This window comes from Maniola hyperantus, chromosome 7 (assembly GCF_902806685.2).
Source record: "Maniola hyperantus chromosome 7, iAphHyp1.2, whole genome shotgun sequence".
NCBI classification, from domain to species: domain Eukaryota; kingdom Metazoa; phylum Arthropoda; class Insecta; order Lepidoptera; family Nymphalidae; genus Maniola; species Maniola hyperantus.
In genome coordinates, this window is record NC_048542.1 from 10880352 (window position 1) to 10903307 (window position 22956).

The 22956-nt window shown below is 36.7% G+C and overlaps 1 protein-coding gene across 1 annotated transcript; it reads right to left on the reverse strand.

Moving 5' to 3' along the window:
• Positions 1-521: 521 nt before the first annotated feature.
• On the reverse strand, positions 522-11286 carry LOC117984047 (uncharacterized). The gene is made up of 10 exons (XM_069499920.1): positions 10349-11286; positions 9742-9964; positions 9207-9426; positions 7597-7866; positions 6044-6220; positions 5425-5543; positions 2403-3232; positions 1930-2152; positions 1393-1612; positions 522-946 (listed from the first exon to the last, which is right to left on the reverse strand). Exons 1-10 carry the CDS (start codon positions 11183-11185, stop codon positions 685-687), a joined length of 3381 nt encoding a protein of 1126 aa, XP_069356021.1. The 5' UTR covers positions 11186-11286; the 3' UTR covers positions 522-684.
• Between the last annotated feature and the right edge of the window lie 11670 nt (positions 11287-22956).

Genomic DNA, 22956 nt, shown 5'->3' on the forward strand with positions numbered 1-22956 from the left:
GAAGCGGGCTAACCTGGAAGGGGTACTTAATACTTATGGCAGTTTTTAATAAACCCATGCCCCTTTGACTTCTACACGGCATCATACCGGAACGCTAAATCGCTTGGCGGCACGGCTTTGCCAGTAGGGTGGTAACTAGGCACGGTCGGCCTGCCACCAGAGAACCATCTTGACGACCCACCCACCAGCTTTACGACTCGTGCACTACCTATAATTGTTGTAAGTGAATGTTACTATATCAGAAACCTTCATTCAATAGCTGGACTCGGCAAGAGCCAAAAACAACTGTACAAAGTTTCAACTCAACAGAATGCACGTTATGAGAAGCACAGGTAACGAACAGACCGAGAGCATAAATTTTATATGAAATTATTTAAAAGGCAGTTTACAACCTTTAGGGCCTTTTTTGTTTTTTTTTTTAAATTTAGTACCGTTTATCTGGAGAATTTATACGAAAAACCAGTTTTTATATTGGAAACCTGTTAAAATGACTTTATTCGTCAAATAAAGGTTTGGCAGCTGAGAAACCGTACGAGTAAAGAACAGGTTTATAAAATGTTTTACATTTTATTTAACATTCGTCAAAGGTAATTAAGAAAACGTAAGTATGACCATAATTTGGAAATCATATTTTGTGGATCATAACAAAGTGATCAATTTCAATTTCAAGTTTCTTGACCATTATCACTCTATTTTTACTTTACTTACAAACAGTCGTGATATTAATAATACTATTATTGCTAACAATAAAATTAATGGTATTGCAATGTATAATATTAGTTTTATTTCGTAGTATTCCATCCAGTCCATATTAGCAGTGGGGGCGCGCAGGTGTTCTGCCCCGCGATGACGTATAACATATTCTGTCCACCAAACAGCTTTCTCCAGAGGTGACTGTGGTTGATCATGCATTACTGATTGTAACTTGATAATATTTTCCTTGTACCTGTGTGTTTACAACTATGTTAGGACGGACAGAGACATGTGGCATAGTTGTGACAACGCATATCAATTGCGATTATAAAGCAACGTGAACCCAAGTCGGTAACTGGATGGTTGACCGACTTTGGAGGTCCAAATCTGGCCTTTAAGCTTCTTTTCCTCTATAAGTACCTCGGAGAGCGCGTTAGCCGTAGGTCCCGGATATTATCACCGACATTTGAAAATAACTGTAAAACCTAAGAATCGAAATCTCGTTCTCACGTTAGTAACACGCACGTTACCCACGCTCACCCGCATCGGGTTACTACATGATCGCACGCGCCCCTTCGTAATCTCGCACCCCTTGGCATGTGCATAGTTTGCCTTAGGGATAATCCGCCACTGGGTACAGCGCAAGTTAGCAATAGTAATAGGGCCCTGTTAGCCCCTTCAGATTTGCTATAAACAAACCTTTTGTCTCCCAGAATTGTCTCAATAGAATCTCTTAGTTTAGTTTCAGTGATAGAATTAATATCCAATTGTAAACCAATTTTTAATTGTACGTATTTCTCTACGTTAAACCATTGATCCCAAATAAATGGGATTCCAATAAGAGGGACACCACCTGCAATGGCTTCATCAGTAGATTGTAGTCCTCCTTGGGTTATAAAAAGCTTTACTTTAGGATGCTCTGTAAAATAAACAAAAAATATAAAAACTAGCTGATGCTGATGATTAAGGTTTTTAAAAATCTCGCACGAAGAGTTTTATTTCCGGTATAAAAAATAGCCAATTGTCACTCTCAGGTCTTTAAAAGTCTATGGTCTTTAATTACACCCATGCAAATAATTTCGCATTTATAGTATGGGTAGTGATAGAAAAATATTAAAATAAACTTTCACAAGTGCTTTTAAATCTCTACAGTAAGAAACAGTGCCCTAGGTATAATAATAAACTATATACACATAAAACACAAAGGCTGGTAGGCGCCTCTTAGGTTTAACTTACGTAGTAGATCTGCCTGAGGAAACCATTTCAATACTTTAATATTTTTTGTCAATCCTGGCAAGTTTTCATCATTCCACTTCCAATAAACGTCGTAAGGTAATTTAGAAAAAACATTTATAAATATTTGTAATTTTTCAGGAGGTAATAATCCCGGGTTAACATTAGTTCCAAAACTCACGTAGATTATACCATTAAGTGAAGTATCAAGATTCGATTTTAATTCCTGAAAATAATCATGTTGTTCAATTCAATTCAAATCATTTATTCAACGTAGGTACTATTGTAAGTACTCTTTTTGATTGTCGGGATACAGATGATAGTGGTGAAACAAGGAACCCTTATAGTTTTCACCTGTTTGACATATTTTGGTAAAGTGAATTTGATACACTTTGTCTTTGTTTGTTAAATATTATATTATCTTATCTTAAGTATTATATCTGATCAGTCATCATAATAATATAATTACACTTAACCTTGGGTAATTCTTGTTGTGGTTTCTGGTGAAGGCCTCCTAAGTATATAACATTAGACGGCACAGGACGATTTGAATCCCAAATCGGATGTATATTCAAAAACAGCATATGTATATTTCTTTTTAGCTCATGTAAAGTTGGAGTGTTTCTTCCAAAATGTTTCTTCATTAGTTCATTGTCCAAAATTTCTGCTTCATTGTAAGCTTTTTGTACACGATATTGTAGAAGTAACTCTGAAATTTTTTCCCACGCTGAGAGGTTATGATATCGTTTTCTAACGGCGAGTGGGTATAAAATTGGGTGCGTTAAAGCACCTACTGCTTCAAATGTGTCAAATGTTCCTCCAAAAGAACTTATTTGTATTACTGGTGCTTTAAGTAGATGAGAAAAAACTAACAGTGATTTCCCGCAGTCTTCCAGAAAAATTAAATCAAAATATGTTCTCTTTTCTCGGAGTAAATTTTGTACATCTTTTTGGTCTAATATTCCCTCTGTAATGTGATTAGCTGCTTTAAAGGTTCTTACAAACTGAGAAACCAAGTCTTCTGATATCTTAATTTCTTCAGTCAATAGGTGTTTCATAACGTCATTCACTTTTTCATCTACAGTAATCTCCGTATAATTTACTGGCATTTGATCTTTCGGATATAGTGGTAGTGCAGTAATAATTGTAACTTCGTGGCCACGTTTAGCCAGTTCTTGTGTTAAAACCCGGAACACTATTTGATGACTCAGAACAGGAGCCGGTAATACTGCTAATATTTTTGCTGTTCTCGATATTGTTAACAGATGCCACAAAACTAACAAAAATATTTTTTTTCTCATTTTGATTTTGAATATATTTTAGGCACGTTAGGTATTAAGTAGTTAGCAATAAGTACTGTTAACACTACAAATTTCCAGGTGAAAACCTTTATAACACACAATAATAACACATAATATATTTTACGCAACTTTAGTCTGTGAAAGACAATATGATAATGAATTCGGAGTTGAATTTATTATTTTATTTGCAATTTTTATGATAACAGCCCGTACACAGTCTTTCTAGATCGCAATCTGTGACCAAAATTAAATATGGTTCCGACCCAAATTGATAACGTACGCAGCAGCCGGATTAATGAATCTGGTCATGGAATTATCTAGAGAAATCAAGTTGCTCGTGTAAGTACAGAATCACATCAGTCACCACCTGAGCATATAAATAAGAGCTTGGCGTGTAATCTAACATGCCAAGTTTCACTAATAGATTTAAACTTTTATTAGATTTAAACTAGCTTATGCTCGCGGCTTCGTCCGCGTGGACTACACAAATTTCAAACCCCTATTTCACCCCCCTAGGGGTAGCCAATTTTCGAAAAGCCTTTCTTAGCGGATGCATACGTCATAATAGCTATCTGCATGCCAAATTTTAGCCCGATCCGTCCAGTTGTTTGAGCTGTGCGTTGATAGATCAGTCAGTCAGTGAGTCACCTTTTTCTTTTATATATTTAGACTAGCTTCTGCCCGCGGCTTCGCCCGCGTGGCCTACAGAAAACAAATGGCATTCTTTTTGGCAAAAACATAGCACTTTCTTTTAACCTTTCAACCCTCATTTTACCCCCTGAGGCCCGTAAGATTTTCGTAAAAAATCTTATCTGACACCTACCTTCCAAACTTCAAGTTAACAGTAACGATGATCCCCTATTTTACCACATTTAAGGGGAATTTTCCAAAACAACTTATACAGATTTTTATTATTTAAAGCTGACGACCTAAAATATTATGTTGATTTCACGTCTGTAACTTTAAAAACATAGAACTTTCATATAACCTCCCATCCCCATTCCACACGCTTAGGGAAGGATTTTCTGAAAACCGTTTCTTAGCTGACACCTAAGTCTTATGAAGAACCTACTTTCTAAATTTCAAGTTAATTACTAATAATAAAACTTTCCCATACAATATTTCATCCCCTATTTTACCACCCTTAAGGGAAGTTTTTTCAGAAAAACTTCTACAGGTTTTATAATTGAATACTAATAACCTAAATCTCGATTTTCACGTCTGTAACTTCAAAAACCTAGGACTATCAATTAACCTTCCAACCCCCATTTCATCCCTTTAGGGGGGGATTTTCTCATAGTCGTTTCTTAGCTGACACTTTACCTCAATAAAAACCTACTTTCCAAATTTCAAGTTAATAATATAAATAATTAAAACTTTCCCATACAAACTTTCATCCCCTATTTAACCACCCTTATGGGCGAATTTTCCAAAAATCCCGAAATACGTACTTCTTCATTTGTGACCGAAAACCCAAATACCAATTTTCGTGCAAATAACTTGAAAAATGACGGACTTTCATACAAACTTCCATCCCCCATTTAACCCCCTTAGGGGTGGAATTTCGAAAAATCCTTTCTTAGTGGATACCTACTCTTTAAAAATAAATAGACCCTCCAAATTGCATGTCTTTAGGACCAGTGGTTTAGGCTGTGCGTTGATATATAATTATGTCAGTCAGTCAGTCAGTCAGTCAGGACTTTTTAGTTTAATATACTTTATTGTACACCAAAAAATAAAATAAAAAAGACACAAAAAGAAACATGTAAAAGAAGAACATACAATCAGCGGCCTTATCGCTGTGAAGCGATCTCTACCAGGCAACTAGGTTGAAGAGGATTTAAGGGCTAGTGAAAACTGGGTTTAAGGTGTACGTAAGTTGTTAGGGAACATAAAGATAATAATTATAATATAAGTAATATGTATATTAATAGGCACAGAAATGCCTTAAAAATAATATATAGATAAAGATATACACAGGTACATATATAATACATAATATATATACATATATTAATATATAATATAGTGATAGATGAATAATAAATATACAACAATAATATTATGAGTAATATTGATGTTTTAATTGTAGGATAATATATTTAATAATGTGTAATTACATAGAAGGGTTCTGACAGTTTAGATAGTGTTTATATACACGAGTCTTGAAAACGTTAAGAGACGGAGCTTGTCGTACCTGCTGAGGAAGGGCGTTCCATAGCCTGATTGCTGTCACAGTAAAGGAATCTGAATATAGCGCCGAGTTGTGTTTCGGGTAAGCAAGAATATCTATATTTGAGGATCGCTGAACGCGACCTAAGGAGCCAAAGGGTTTAAAACGTTCTTTCAGGTATATAGGAGAGCATGGGTCATTGAGAATGCCATAGAGACAGGCAAGAACGTGCGCATTCCGGCGATACCGAATATTGAGCCACCCTAGTTCGGAACGGAATTTTGAGATGTGATCGAACTTACGCAAACCAAATATATACCGAATGCATAGATTGAGTAGACGATCGAGTTTGTTCAGTAGCTCTTCTGTAAGGTCAGTGTAGCAAATGTCCGCATAATCTATAAGGGGGAGCAACAGAGAGTTAACAAGCACAAGTTTTGCCTTTGGGGGCAACATATTCTGCATCCGTTTAAGTGCGTGCATAGAAGCAAAAACCTTCCGACTAATTTCCCCAACGTGAAAAGACCAGGAGAGACCTTGCGAGATATAAAGCCCTAAGTTTTTGACCTGAGTGGTGTATGGTAGATTTAAGTTGTTAAAGATGACGGGAGGAAGTGAATTTAAGTCCAGTTTTGAAACTTGCCTAGGTCTACCAATTAACATAACCTGTGTTTTAGAGGGATTCACGAGGAGACCATGGTTTACGGTCCAGATACGGATCGCCTCTAGATCTCTATTGAGTTTCAGAATGGAGTCTAGCGCATTTTCAGCATTGAATGAAATGTACAGCTGTAAGTCATCTGCATACAGGTGATAGGAGCTGAAATTTAAGATGGAGACTAATGTGTTGATGAATACTGAAAAAAGTAAAGGAGAGAGCACTCCGCCTTGGGGAACACCCATACTAGTGTCAGCCCATTCAGATGTAGCCTCCTCAGTACGAATACACTGCTGACTTTGAATTTTATATACATAGTATGCGCTGGAACCATGTCTCATTAACATCGAAATGATGTCAGACGAAATAAAAATATACCATCAGCTCGAAACTTCAGTCTAGTGCTGACGTCGTTAAAATCCGCAGGCGCATTAGCAATTTACGGGACTTATACCATTTTTGTATCATTCCCAAAAACACTTCAGAAAATATGACACCCGTAGCACAGAATCACAAAATCGATTACAGTAGCCGGCCAGAAATATTGTACATCGACCTTTAGAATCAGATTTCGGCTTTGTAGAGCGTTGTCTCTGTCACTCTTACCTATGTGACATTTAGTCGATCTCAACGACAGAGACGACGCTCTTCGAAACCGCTATCTATCTCTTTGTAAAGGTCGATATAGAATAATTTCTGCCGCGTACTGTATAAATCATTTAACAATGCCATTAGTTAATACTTAATAGTTGTACAGTTGAGAGATAAATAATAGTACATTACAGTCCTGGCCTGAAATAAAGCGATTACTGGCCGAGTACTATTGGAAGGCCGAGGCGAAGTCGATGACTTTTCAAGTAATTTTTAAACAACGAGGTTGGTAATCGCTATTTCAGCCGAGATTTGTATAATATTTTTCTTCCAATTGCGAGGAAACTATATAAAATAAATAGAAGAAACAAAGTTTTAATTCATATGAAAATGTATATTGTACAGTGCGACAAGGCTCTTTTAGCGCGTCGCAAAAATCGGAATTAACGTTGCCGTCAAGTGTCCCCTTTGTTCTTGTTTGGGTAGTCTAAGCCTTTGTTCTCCAATACCGCCTCCCTGTCAATGTCACTCAAGTGCCAAAAGAGCCTTGTCACACAGTATTATATTATGTACCTACCAATAAAAATTAAAATAAATAATAAAAAAATAAAAAACTCAACAAAATAATGAAAAAATCATTAGAAAAATTTAATAAGAAATAAAAAAATAAAAACAATATTTGAAAAAGGTACAAAATTTAAAAAAAAGAGTAAAAAAATCATTAAAACTTTGCGAAATCAAAATCAGTGGAATCAAATTTTTTACTTCAATTCAAGGTTCTTTAGGTCCATTTTACTTTGACGTTATTATGTTTCGACTCTCAAAAACTGAATTCTAGCAACGTAGGTGAGACTACTAGGCGTACTGTTCTCTGTAGTGAAATCCTTTCTTCAGTAAAGTAAAGAATTCCAAGCAAGTGGAAGAAAAAACCATTTACGTTTTCCTATTAATCAGTTTTCATTTTACTTTTACACACTCGTAATATACGGAGTGTTATTAATGTTAATATTACCAGCATAAAAACTAAAGATATCATAATTAACGCTACAAGTTTTACTTCGTAGTATTCTACCCAAGTCAAGTTTGCTGATGGGGCCCGCAAGTGTTCCGCGCCACGATTACGTATAACATATTCTGTCCACCATACAGCACGTTCTAGAGGCGACTGCAGTTGATCGCGCATCACAGAGTGTAACTTGATAATGTTCTCTTTGTAACTGAAAAATTAATATGGAGATGAATCAAGAGAATGGACCTAGAGCAGACCCAAGTTAGGGAACATAATCGCGTTAGAAGTAGAACTTATACAACCATCATTATCAATCGATAGACATCCACTGTTGGACATAGGGAGTAGAGACTTCCACACGCCACAGTCGTGCGCTGCTTGAATCCAAGCGGCTCTTTGCAACTCACACTGTATCCATCCATATCCATACTCCATACTAATAGTATAAATGCGACAGTGTGTCTATCTGTCTGTCTGTTTGCTAGCCTTTCACGGCCCAACCGTTCAACCGATTTTGACGAAATTTAGTACAGCGATAGCTTGCATCCCGGGAAAGGACATAGGCTACTTTTTATCCCGGAAAATCCAAGAGTTCCTGCAGGACTTTTAAAAACTTAAATCCACGCGGACGAAGTCGGGGGCATCATCTAGTCACATCATAATCTGTCTTATGTCTGTAACGATTTTGACGCAATTTGGCACTTGAATACCTTTGTATCCTTGAGATGGTTATAGGCCACGGGAATTCCACCACTAGGTAAACAACATCAAACGAGAACCGCTGTATCCAGGTGGCGGAAGACCATGTACCTAATGTTGAAGTCCCTACAAGGTCCAGCTGTGGACGATGAAGAAACAGGTTAGCTCTGACTAGCTAGACTATTGAGCAGAAAACCAGCCTTAAACACAATGCGTTTCTTGCTGGTTCGTCTAAGAGCATTCCAAACAAGTGGTGGATTTTCTTGACGATTTAAAGGCACTACTTATACTTAGTACACGACAGGTCGAAATGGCAATTGGGGAGGAATGGAAGTATGAATCAGCTTAGCACCAGATGGTACCAGACTAAGTACACAGCAATTACAATTTATTATCATTATTTAAATTGTTAGCTTATAGACATTTTTATCTTTATGAATATAATTAACAAAGGTCTCTTTATTTAGATCTAATAAATTGTAGTTCTGTTCAGGGAAATTAAATTTTAAGTTATAAGATTGTGTTAAGGCCGCGCTTAAATATATAATCGTAATATATTCGATTCTTTCATGACCACGATAAATTTAAATCTTATCAATCAATCAGCCTGTTTGCGTCCACTGTTGGTAATAGGCCTTCCCAAGAGCACGAGAGTGGTGGACACACGATCCTCTGCCTTCCTCATCCGCCCACTTCCCGCTACCTTCTTAAGGTCGTCAGTCCAGCGGGTTGGAGGTCATCCCACACTGCGCTTGCCGATACGCGGTCTCCACTCCAGAATACGTTTGCCCGAACGGTCATCACGGTCGGTTATTATTTGAAATCTTATTATCTTACCTAAAAACCTACCTTTTATCTTTTATCACTGATTGTATAGCCTCTCTTAATTTATTCTCGGTAATGAAATTAATATCCAATTGTAGTCCAATTTTTAACTGTACGTATTTATTTACATTATGCCATTGATCCCACATCATTGGTATGCCAATAAGAGGAACATTGCCTACAATAGCTTCATCTGTAGAATGCAATCCTCCTTGGGTTATGAACAGTTTGATTTTAGGATGTCCTGTAAAGTTGTTGTAACGTTTAATGTAAAATATATTGAATATACATTCGTGACAATATATAAATAAATGGCATCACCGTGTGCGCCACTGTGAAAGGCAACGGACAAAGCCGATGCTATCTGACTGCCAATGCGAAGTCAGTCGCAACTCGCATGTCAATCGCTAGCGATCGGCAGAGCTGAGTGCGGAACCAGTGAACAGTGTTTTATTATACTCCAAATACTTACCCTTGTGACAGTGGACGTCACAGTTATAAACCGGTAAATAACATTTTGTTCAAATCTTTTCAGATAGATATGTGAAGATAAACTTACGAAGTAGATCCGACTGAGGAAACCATTGTCGGACCTTAATATTTTTCGTCAATCCTGGCAAGTTTTCGTCATTCCATTTCCAAAACACGTCGTAGGGTAATTTGGAAAAGACATTTATAAATATTTGTAGCTTTTCAGGAGGTAAAAATGACGGATTGACATTAGTCCCAAAACTCACGTAGATTACACCATTGGTTGATGAATCAAGAGATGATTTTAATTCCTGAAAATAATAATTTAAAATCACACTATCACACTGATATTATAAAGGTGAAAGTGTGTGTGTATGTTTGTTATACTCTTTCACGCAAGAAGTACTGGACGGATTTGGCTGAAATTTGGAATGGAGATAGATTACACATAGATTTTATCCCGGAAAATCAAATAAATAAATAAAAATCTTTTTCATTCGAATAAACTTTTACAAGTACTTTCGAATAGTCGGATGCATCTACCACAAAGAGATTCCACGAGATTTTTGAAAACCTATATCCACATGAACGAAGTCGCGGGCACAGCTAGTCATACAATAAATGGCGTCTTATTATTATTTTAAATATCAGCACTTTTATGTTTTAAGAAATTACAAAAGTCGTTATAGACTAACCTTGGGTATTTCTTGTTGCACTTTTTGATGGAGACCTCCTAAGTATATAACATTAGGAGGAACAGGACGATTTGAATCCCAAATAGGATGAATATTTAAAAAAATCATTTGTATTTTTTTCTTTAGTTCATCTATCGTTGGGGCATTTATTCCAAAGTATTTTTTGAATATATCATTGTCCATCAACTCGTGTTCATGATATGCCTTTTGTAAACGATATTCCACATGCAATTCTAAAAGTTTTTCCCAGACAGATAGATTAGTATATCGTTGTCTAACGGCGAGGGGATACAAGAACGGATGCGTCGCGGCACCTACAGCCTCAAAAGTTTCAAAGGAACCTCCAAACGAACTTAAATGTATAACTGGTGCATTAAAGATGTGAGTAAATATCAACGATGATTTGAAACAATCTTCCACAAATATTAAATCGAAATATGTACTCTCTGTATTTCGGATAAAATCTTGAATAACTTTCATTCCGAACAATTTATCATTTATCTCAACTGATATTTTAAAAGTACTTAAAAACTGAGGCACCAAATCATCCGATATCTTTAACTCTTCTGTTATCAGATTCGTTCTAATAACCTCCATAACTTGCTGTACATTAATCTCTGTATAATTAACTGGCGCCTGACCGTCTGTATAAGATGGAACTCCAGTAATCACCGTGACATGATGACCGCGTTTAACAAGTTCTTGTAGTAGTACTCGAAACACCATTTGATGAGTTGGCATGGGGACCGGTAATGCTGCTAATATCCTCGCAGGTTCAGATATTGCAACTAAATGATACAGCACTAGAATAAACACCAAATCTTTGCTAACCATCATTACGTTTTATATTATAATTTATTATTAAACGCACACAATACAACATATTTTATTAACTGAGCTTCCAACACTATAAAATAATGTTATCACGATGCTGCCCCTATAACAAGTAGCCGGTAGCCGCTGCAGTATCACGCACATACATAATGATACCTACCTTAATAGTTCAGGTCCGTTTCTATATTAAGCCAAGGTTATTTAAATAACTAGCAGATGCCCGCGCCTTTGTCCGCGTAAAATTTCTGGTTTCTCATGAGATCTGAAATTTTCCCGCTGCAAAAGGCCTCACTTACCTACTCACTCAGTCTCACCTTAAGACACGGAATCCAGAATACCTAAATGCCAATTTTCATATCTCTAACTTCAAAAACATAGGATTTTCATATAACCCTTCCAATCCCATTTTACTCCCCTAGGGGGGGAATTTAGTAATATCCTTTCTTATCTGATACATCCTAGAAATAGTCTACATTTCAAATTTCAGGTAAAAATAACAATAGTTAAAACTTTTCTATAAAAACATCTCCCCCCTATTTTACTACCCTTAAGGGGGGAATTTCCCAAATTGACTTATACAGATTTTTATTATTTAGAGCTAATAACCTAAATGTCGATTTTCACGTCTCTAACTCCAAAAACATAGGACTTTCATACAACCTTCGACCCCCCCTTTCACACCCTTAGGGAGGGAATTTTTCAAAACCGTTTCTTAGCTGACACCTACGTCCTAGAAAGAACCTACCTTCCAAAGTTCAAGTTTGTAGGCTTTATAGTTTCTGAGATTTCGTGATTAGTCAGTCAGTCAGTCAGTGAGTGAGTGGTATTTCTCTTTTATATATTTAGATAACAACTACACGCGACTTCGTCAACTGATATTTTTACGGTTATTCTGTGTCCAACTCCAAGATACAAGCTGTAGGTGCCAAATGTCAGTTAGAGCTTGATCCGTGAAAAGGTAACAGACACAGATTTTAATAAAACTAAATACAAACATGTACTAATTATTAGCAACTAGCTGACCCGGCTATCTTCGTACCGCCTAACAGACCCAATAGAAAAGTGTTGTTTTTAGACTTTTTCAGGCAATTTTTTAAATTTTTCTCTCCTTAAAAACCATCCTCGTACTTCAAGGAATATTAAAAAAAGAATTAGCGAAATCAGTTCAGCTGTTCTCGAGATTTGCGATGAGCAACACATTTAGTGATTCATTTTTATATTATAGAGATTAATCCTTTCAGCAATTATGGCAGCCCTCTGTCTGACTAATACATCACTCACATACAGACTAACAAATTGTATCTCATTATAATAGTAATATTAGATTGTGAAAAAAATATTGAAACATAATTTACCACAAAAACAATTAAAACGCATTGAAACACACTAAGTTATTTACAATATTCGTAATCATTATCTTATGAACATTATTTATGTTACATTCAATTTGGAAGAGATAATAAACTTATCTCAGTTCATTAAAGATACCCAGTTGTTAATGTCGTAATATTTGTTTATCTAGGTACTCTCATTTAAAATTTGAATTATAAAATCAAAATGTGTCACATATTTGCTTACTTTATTTACTACTTTAATATTAAAAAAATCATTATAAAATTGTTTCGATATGAAAATATTTCCAAATAATGTTATAAAATAATTTTTTTCCATTAAGATACAGTCATACAGTTCACGTTCAGTTCATGGCATATTATTATTGACAAACAGACGGACTGGACGAACCTACGTTAGCGGCGTTTTTTGTGGGTTAAAAAAAATTGGTTTCTTATAATAATTAACTAATCTAGTGTTCTTTCCGAAGTTAGGAAAACAATTTTGTCAATCTATCTAATTTTACTTATAACGAAATATCGATCGCGACCTCAATAGTTGTTTGCTTGCATTGGTGGGGTATGCGAGGTCTTCAAAATCCATAGGGCTGCGATATATAATTAGTAATTACTTACATGGGTTCCTTGTTTTACTACAGAACCTTAAAAAACTGTATAACAAAAATAACCTTATCAAACTTAGTGCGGACTAATATGAAATTGATAGCATCCTTGCCCAGATAATGGATATTGAACCCCGATACAATATTTTGGTCACGAACCCTTCCTTCACCGGAGATAACAATTTTGTCCATAAATAATATTGCGAGAGAAAATTTAATACTGTTCAAATTAGTTCTGACAACATGAAGCGTTATCTAGGGATACATAAAGGTAATATTGTGAAAATAAAACTACAATAAGTAGGTACCTAAATACTAAAGTAGTGTCCGAGAAGACACTTCATTTTGTAAGCGACCTACGTGAAAATAAGTTAAATGTTAAAAACTTTTGAAGACAAAGTTTTTTATAAAAAAAATCGATCAAATGCGAACCGGACTTGCACACGAAGGGTTCCGTACCAAGCAATGGCACAAAAAAATTACACATTAATTTTATTTTATTTTCATGGCAACTGTTTTGAATTTACCGGTTGACTGGTTTTTAAATATATTACAAAGAAGTTTATTTATACACAACAATTTTTAACTGTTCCAAAATCGCGGGCAGGAGCAGCTGGTCAAACATAAACATTAACTTCAATCAACGAATTTTATAATTGAAGCTTATCCCCAAATGACTTATTTGCAATCCATTAAAAATCTGCTAACAGTTGAGGGATGAAACGAAAATAGATCGATTCATCAAAGAAGAAGAGGACTAAGAGCCAATGCATGCCAGACCTCCTTTATTTTATAAAAGGTTAAAGTTTCTCTGCGTATTGTCCACCACACAGGAAAGAACGATCAGCGACTATGAAGTTTGGGTCATGGTGGCTTTCAGTTCAGGTAATAAAGGCGTATAAATTAAAAAAAAACATTTTTTACTTGTTATCTCCCGAAGCCACCATGATCCAAACTTCATAGTCGCTAATCTTTTCTCCCTGTGCGGAGGTATTGCGTGTGATTTATAAGCAGGCGTTTTCTAATAATGATAATTTATTGATAATGCATTTGTATCAACATCAACAGACACTCGTTTCGCCTACGAGAAATGTAACGGACCGATATCATCGCAACTAATCTCTAAAGTTTATTCACCCCAATGTATACCTGAATATACAGTGGCACTTAGTTTTTAGGGTTCCGTACCTCAAAAGGAAAAAAATTACATCACACAAAAAAATTTAATTGTGATCATGAACTAATAATTAATATTTTCAATTTTCGAAGTAAGATAACTATATCAAGTGGGGTATCATATGAAAGGTCTTCACCTATGCATTCTAAAATAGATTTTTATTTATTTTTATGCATCATAGTTTTTGTATTATCGTGCAAAATGTCCAAAAAATACGACTGTAGTATGGAACCCTCGTTGTGCGAGCCTGACTCGCACCTGGCCGGGTTTTTTTTTATTGTACTTATCTACCTACCTAATATATAGTTACCTACCTACCTAATATATAGTCACTAAAAGGAATGACTCAGATATTTTTAGAAGCCCAGAGCTAGCGATCTTAGTTGTCTTGAATCCACAATATTAACTGGCACCATGCACTGTTCAAACTTCAAAGACTTTGAGGAATATTTCCGAAGCTCTTAAAGCTCTCCAAAGTTGCCCAGCTAACTTGGATTCGGCTGCTCATCTCATTTTCGAAACTGAACCCACATCGCTAAGCATGATAATTCAATAGCATTCGACTTAGTTTAAAAAAATTCGGAGCTATGAACCTATGCGATTAAAATACCACTTGCTCTAACGATGAAGGAAAACATCGTGAGCAAACGTGCATGCCTGAAAGTTCTCCATACTGTTCTCAAAGAGTGAAATTTACCATGCCCAATTGGTCAGCGTGGTGGACTATGGCATTCTGAGAGGAGACCAGTGCTCCGTAGAAAGCCGGTGATTGGTTTTGATGATTCAAGTTCGTTTATGCTCAGCTATATTAATTAATAATTATTAGTTACTAGCTAATGCCTGCGACTTCGTCCGCGTGGAATTAGGTTTTTTTAAAATCCCGTTGGAATTCTTTGATTTTCCGGGATAAAAAAGTAGCCTATGTCCCTCTCCAGGTCTTAAACTATAACCATGCAAAAAATCACGTCGATCCGTTGCTCCGTTGCGACGTGATTGGCAAAACAACTCAACAAACCAATTAACCAACAAAAAACACACTTTCAAATTAATTATAATATGGGTACTGATGCATTTCGTTACAAGTGCAGAAAGGAACCCTTATCTTACTTATACTTTAAGTTATAGTACATCAATCTCAACTAAGCTCGGAATGTTCTCAGTGACAGAGGTAAAGTAGCAAATTTTTGATCCCATCTAATTACCGGCTGAGTGAAGCTTGAGTCAATTAGCGAAGTTGCTGACTACAGTATAATTAATGGGTTCACGTCTTAAGCCTGTAATTATCTAAGTAGCCGTCTTTTGTGACTAGATAAACAGAATTCAGCCTTATCTTCTTTATTTCTGTTAATAATACCAGAGGTGATACCTAATACTGGCGGAAAATACGAATGATAATGTCATCTAACTAGAATCCAGATCCGTAGTGAAGAAGCTGATGATAAATATTTTTAAATATTTTAACTATTTTTAAATATTTTATTCTATTGACAGAGACTTAATCAGACCATGACAGCAATTATTTAATACTACTATACTTTGACCTTATTTTTATTTTGTACTAATCTTGCTTTATAATAAATTCTAGTCAACATTCTCATAATATAATAATATATAAGCATGCAAATGAATAATATTTAATATCTAGTAATGATAATTTTAATAATTTTAATCCTATTCGTATTGTATCTTTAATATTTACCATTTTATTGTACCTAAAATTGTATTTGCAACCCTGACAAGGTCTCATGTATTTAGCTTTTAGCTTTAAGCACCCACCATCAATTAATGTAAATGTACATGAAAGCAAATAAATAAATCTGAATCTGAATCTAAATGAAGCTGTTTAAGCCTAGTGATTAGGACGTCAGCCTTATAATCGGAGGTCAAGGGTTCGATCCCGGGCACGCACCTCTAACTTTTCGAAGTTATGTGCGTTTTATATAATTAAATACTTATCATTTGCTTTAACGGTGAAGGAAAACATCGTCGGAAACCTGCGTGCCTGAGAGTTCTCCATAATGCTCTCAAAGGTGTGTGAAGTCTGCCAATCCGCACTTGGCCAGCGTGGTACACTATGGCAAAGCCCCTTCTCACTCTGAAAGGAGACTAATTGGGTATTTGACTCCAATTTTTTATTACTTTATTATAAACTAGGATAAAAATAATGACGTAAACTGAAAGAAACTAATTAAATCGATCAAATAACAAAAAAGTTATACTTAAGCATTTAAATATTTCTGATTAGTCAGAGATAGCGAAATAGCATTTTGACGTCACACCTTACTAATGCCATAGTAGCTTCGTGCGGTTTCATACAAATTTTCCCCCTCCCACTCCAAAATTAAAATGCCTGTAACTTTGTAAATGTCTGTTGGATTTTAATATTTTTTTCAGCGTACATCATTATTTTTATCCTAGTTTATAATAAAGTTATAATATTTATAAGATTCAAAAGTAGGAAAATACCCAATTGCAATGAATGGTTATGTTCGAATCCTACTCTAAAATTCGATACTGGCACAAATACACCTACCAAGGAGGGAAAATCCAAATCTACATATCAAACCGCTAGTTCTAGAAACCAACTAGAAACTGAAGTTTCTGCATGCATCTCTACTATCATTTTCGGCGTTTCCAACTTCAAATTTTTTCCACAGTTCTGGGATTTTCCAGCCAAAACAGTGCCTGCGTGCAAGCGCTCGTACGTGCGTCCAATTTTGAGTGCTTTTCCGCAATTTTCCGCAACTCGAAAAAAGGATTTCGCTAAGAAATTATTTTCAGAAATTCCACTAGAGCGACGCCAGGGGAGACACTTAGTTAGATCTCTCAAGTAACAACATATCCAGAGCGAATGAACTGAAACGTGTATATACCTATTGTAAACAGGAAACAGGAAAGTAACAGGGAAACAGCAATGCAGCTTGTTTGCGAGCTGCAATACGTCTCATGTTGACTGACAAACAGTGATTGGAGACCTCGCTTAGTGCTCTGAATTGTATCCGATACCACCATCTATGGATACCACAGATACCACAATATTGTAGTTATGGAGGAAATAAAGGAGAAACCAACTGAATGAAACACTATCGACATATCTACAAAATCAAATCGCTAGGTCTAGACATTGGTCTAAAACTCTGCTTGCAAGTTCTCTTTATTATATGTAACGTCCACCAAGAAAAGATTTTTCAGAAATCCCAGCTGAGTGACCCCAGAGGGACAGCTAGTTGTATCGCTTAAGTAGCAACATATTATTATCCAGAGCGAATGAACTGAAACATGTACATTGTAAACATAAAACAGGGATGTGAAACATTCCCAGAGCGAGCGAGCGAGCGTTGCGAGCAATGCGGCTTGTTTGCGAGCTGCAATACGTCTAATACCTACCTACTAGTTAGGTACAATATTGATTTTCCGCAACGAAAAACGCGAAAAAGGATTTCGCTAAGAAAGAATTTTCAGAAATTCCACTAGAGTGACGCCAGGGGAGATAGCTAGTTATATCGCTCAAGTTGCAACATGTCCAGAGCGAATGAACTGAAACGTGTACATTGTACACAGAAAACAGAGAAGTGGACATTCCCAGATTTGATTGTTGCGAGCAATGCGGCTTGTTTGCGAGCTGCAATACGTCTCATGTTGACTGACAAACAGTGAATGGAGTTGTGTTCGATACTGGCACAAATACCTACCACATAATGTAGTAACGGAGGAAATAAGTAAGTAGGTACTGTGTTTCAATTCTATTTGCGTTCTAGTAGTAACAGGGAACCCCAATAGTTTCGTCGACGCCATCTGTCCGTCTGTCTGTGTGTCAGATCCATTTTAAAATATATCTAATCTGAGAAGTAAAGTTAAGTACAGTTATTGAAACACTAGCTGATGCACGCGACTTCGCCCGCGTGGACTTACGTTTATAAAAATCCTGTGGGAACTCCTTGATTTTCCGGGATAAAAGTAGCCTATGTCACTCTCCAGGTCTTAAACTATACCCATGCAAAAAATCACGTCGATCCGTTGCTCCGTTGCGATGTGATTGAAGGACAAACCAACAAATCAATAAACCAACAAACAAACACACTTTTGCATTTGTAATATGGGTAGTGATGAATAGGGTAGTGATAACCTTTACCCGAAGGCATATTGAAATATATAAAACGATCGAATTATATAAGAAACATATTGAGGGCTCTTACAACAAGGCCTTTCATATTTTAATATGACACGGTGCAGTTCGCAAAACTATTTTTTAATTTTCTAATTTACCCCCAAAAGACTTGACGTAGATATTCAAAATTCATAGTAAGTACCTACTTACATTACAGCTCCATGTTTGGGATGCGTACCAAATTTCAACCCTATCTGTCCAGTAGATGCAGAACAACCAATTGGCAGTGACAGGCGGACAGACAGATACCCGAGTGATCCTATAAGTGTTAAATTTTTTTGTTATGTACGGAACCCTAAAAAGAACCAGATCCAGTCTAATATATAAAGTACACGCATAAAATATCACAAAATAACATGAAATCAAAACAAAATGGTAGGTACGTTAAACCCCAACTGGGAGTATTTAAATATTTACACCCCATTTTACGTCAAAAGTTTTTAATACGTGCCAGAGTTCACTTTCAAAGTTAATTCATTACAACGCGAACAGATGGTACAACCGGGAAAACGACATGTTTTATGTAGTGTCGTCCGTTAGAGCGATCGCACACTCATCCGATCCGAATCCGTGAAAATATGGATATAAAAAATATCTACGTCATATGTCTTAGGCTACGTCATAGTTCAATGACTACTTCGGAACGTATTTTCACGAACTCGGATCGGATAAGTGCGTAACCACACTTAGGTCTTACTTACACGCAGTTACGTCGAATTAGGACGTACGAACCGACTTTCGAATGGCATCAATCTTAGTGGATTTACTTTTAGGACACGAAATACAACTTTTGGCCACAATTGGCTAAAAATGAAAACTGATTTGAAGTAGATAAGTAATACATCTTTATTTGATGAGCAGTTTCATTTTATTACAAAGTATCAACTAGATGATGCCCGTGACTTCGTCTTCGTGAATTGAGGTTTTCTTAAAATCCCGTGGGAAATCTTTGATGGATAAAAAGTAGCCTATAACCGTTTCGGGGATGCAAGATTTCGCTGTACCGAATAGATCATGCCTGCGACTTCGTGCATGGATTTTGGTACCAACCTATGTTCTTCCCCGGGATGCACCGGAAAGCGTAGCCCCCGCCCCCACCGCTTCCCCCCCACCCCCCCCCCCCTTTCCCCTCTTCCCCAAGGTGGACAGACGACTTCAAACGAGTCGCAGGGAGCCGCTGGATTCAGGCGGCGCAAGACCGTGGCGTGTGGACGTCCCAACAAGAGACCTATATATCCAGCTGTGGACGTCTATTGGTTAATGATGATGTGAAAAACTAGCACTTAGCAAAGGACAGACAAACAGATGGACTGACGGACGGACGGGCGAAATTTAAAACTAAGCCATTGAAACTTCAACCCGTAAGTACCAACGAACGAATTGTATGCGCCAGCCGGCTAGTTCACTCCTATCCGGCGTCCATCATAAGCTATTTCCAACCCTCTCTGGGTCTATTGTAATAAAAGTTCCGCTTCGGTCGTTAGAACCATTAGGAAATGCTTTATCGTTGGAAGTAAAGGTTAACTAACCATGAAGATTACTAGTTTCATTGGTTTATCACTGGTTTATCTGTTATTTGATAGAAAATTAATGGTAAATTCGGTAAATTATATATAATATCTAAGTCTTATATCATTTTGTACTACCCACAGTCCGCGAGAGGTTGAGATAACAATCGGGGTATGAGGCAGGTGCTCGCCCGCACCGGGTTAGCGTGGGGGCTGTGCGGGTGTGCGGGGCGTTCCCTCCCCGTTTGCCATTTCCACCTATCGCGTACTATATAGGTATACATATATATTTAACTCTACTGTATTTCAGATGAACGTAAATCAAGCGAAAGTCATTATAAAGCGATAAAGGTTTTATATTATTGAATGCTAAGCTTAACCTTTCGCTGGAGAAGTGTATCTTTTCAAAATACAATAGAATTGGATCGGAAAAGTTCTATTATTTTTATTATCTCAACCAAGTCAGTTCTTTGTACTACCATAGTTAGGTATTATAACATTCGGTCGACGAAAGAAAGTCTGCATCTAGTGTATTTCGAAAATAAAAGTAAATAATATTTCTAAAAGTAATAGGTAATAGTACAAAAGACGTAATAAAAATCTACACAAATATTTATACAAAGGTAAAGTTTGTAAGATCGGATGTAGGGGGTAATCTCCGAACCTATGATCCGATTCCGAAAATTCTATCACCAATAGATATACCTAGCTACATTATCCCTGAGTGCTAAAGTCTAATAAATTCTGACTAAATATACCTACTAGATGATGCCCGCGACTTCGTCCGCGTGGATTTAAGTTTTTAAAATCCCATTGATTTTCCGGGATAAAAAGTATCCTATGTCCTTCCCCGGGATGCAAGCCATCTCTGTTCAAAATTTCGTCAAAATTGGTTGAACCGACGGGCCGTGAAAAGCTAGCTGACAGACAGACAGACAGACACACTTTCGCATTTATAATATTAGTATGGATAGACTCGACTTCTGTCCACATATCCGTTCATCTGACTGTCAAAAAGGTTTCGACTGAGTTAATCTAATCAAGATATTCAAATACTAAGAAGTCCTTTTAAATAGTTCATTAATATTTTTCATTGTAGTGAGCTGCTGACGCCTGAGGGCGTTTGTGAACTCATCCGTGAAATCACGGATTCCGTAAGCATATGAATCGAATGAGGACGGATTTGTATGACAGCCACTTCGAAGAATCACGGATACGGACCCTTTTGTGCACTTATCCGTGAAATCACGGATTTCGTAAAAATACGAATCGAATGAGGACGTATTTGTATGACGGCCACTTCGAAGAATCACGGATACGAACCGAATTCGGATGAGTGCACAATACTATTTTCGCTAACTCTTAGTCAAGCTACGAGAGTTCTAAACACACCCGTAGCACAGGGCAAGTCCAAAGGCCTTATCAGGAAACTCGATCTCCGTCATTTTGAAGACGCAAGGCGTTCATGCATAGCTACCTAGTGCATGTACCTAGGCAGGTTAGCCTACGCATAATAGCCTGCGTTATAATAAATTGTTATATCGTTCTGAATCGCTATCACGCGCTTAGTTGACTCTAGTTACTAACTTGTAAATAAATAAATAAATAAATAACCTTTTATTTGGTACCCACAGTACAAAACACAAAAACACCAGACAAACGTACATAAACAAAACAAAACAAAAAACACAACAAAAAACAAAGCATGAAGACAAAAAAGATCACAAATACTTAACTAATACGTACCTACGGCTTCCCATGCATTTCAACCGTGAAAACCACCGTGACTGTGCCCGTAGTACAAGATTTTACGTCTCACCAAACGAAAACAAATTCGAGAGTCGAAATACTTCCGCGTAACAGTAAAATGGACCTAAATAGCCTTGAATTGAAGTTGAATATTCAATGCCACTGATTTTAATTTCGCAATGTTTCCGCTTGGAGTGCTGGCTGTAGAAGTGTAGACAAACTTGAGCTTTAAAACAAGGTATGTAAGATCCAGTTTACTGTAACGCGGAAGTATTTCGACTCTCGAATTTGGTTTGGTTTGGTGAGACGTAAAATCTTGTACTACGGGTACTGTACGTGTATAGAGGCGGCGATTTTCCCAGCCGAATTGCATGGAATTACAGTAAAATTAATCTAAAATAAAATAAAATAAATTTATGACATAAACCCGAATGCATGTCTTTGGCGCAAAACTGTCCCAATAAAGGGAATTGCCTCAGCGTAAATCTGTAGTAGTGTATGTGGGTACACTACCTCAGCGCTGTTTTTCAGGCAACCCCTGGAAAATTCCGCTCGACGTCCCGGACCGGTCCGGGTTTCATAATTTATCTGTGCGTAAATGCACGCACGTGCTCGATCACTCCGAGTCACAACAATGTAATGTTGATTGAATTGGTGAATATTGTGATGTTATGTATTTGGTTGGGCTAGTTATTGTCCTGCTTTATACCTAATAATTATATTATGCAAATTTATCTTACATGCACGAATATGCTTTGTATCTTGAAGGTGTATATTCGTCAAACATGGTTGGCGAAGTTTTTTTTTTTATTATTTATTTTATTTATTGATCAAACATAGGTACACTTAAACATACTTACTTACGAGAACTAATACATAAAATACATAATAACAAAACCAATTTGTTAAGTAGGTAGGTATACAGAAAAATCGACTGTCCCTAAGCTAGGTATACACCTGTGTTTTAGGCGACAGCACTCTCCTTAAAATTGATGGCTCATTTTATATACAAAAGAAAAGGAATCTGCATGTAAGGTAGATATTATAAAATTTAACATGTTTACTATAATTATTAGAACTATAACTATTAGTGAGTGTATGTGTGTGTTTGTGTGTGTGTGTGTGTGTGTGTGTGTGTGTGTGTGTGTGTGTGTGTGTGTGTGTGTGTGTGTGTGTGTGTGGGTGGGTGGGTGTGGGTGTGGGTGTGTGTATTATATA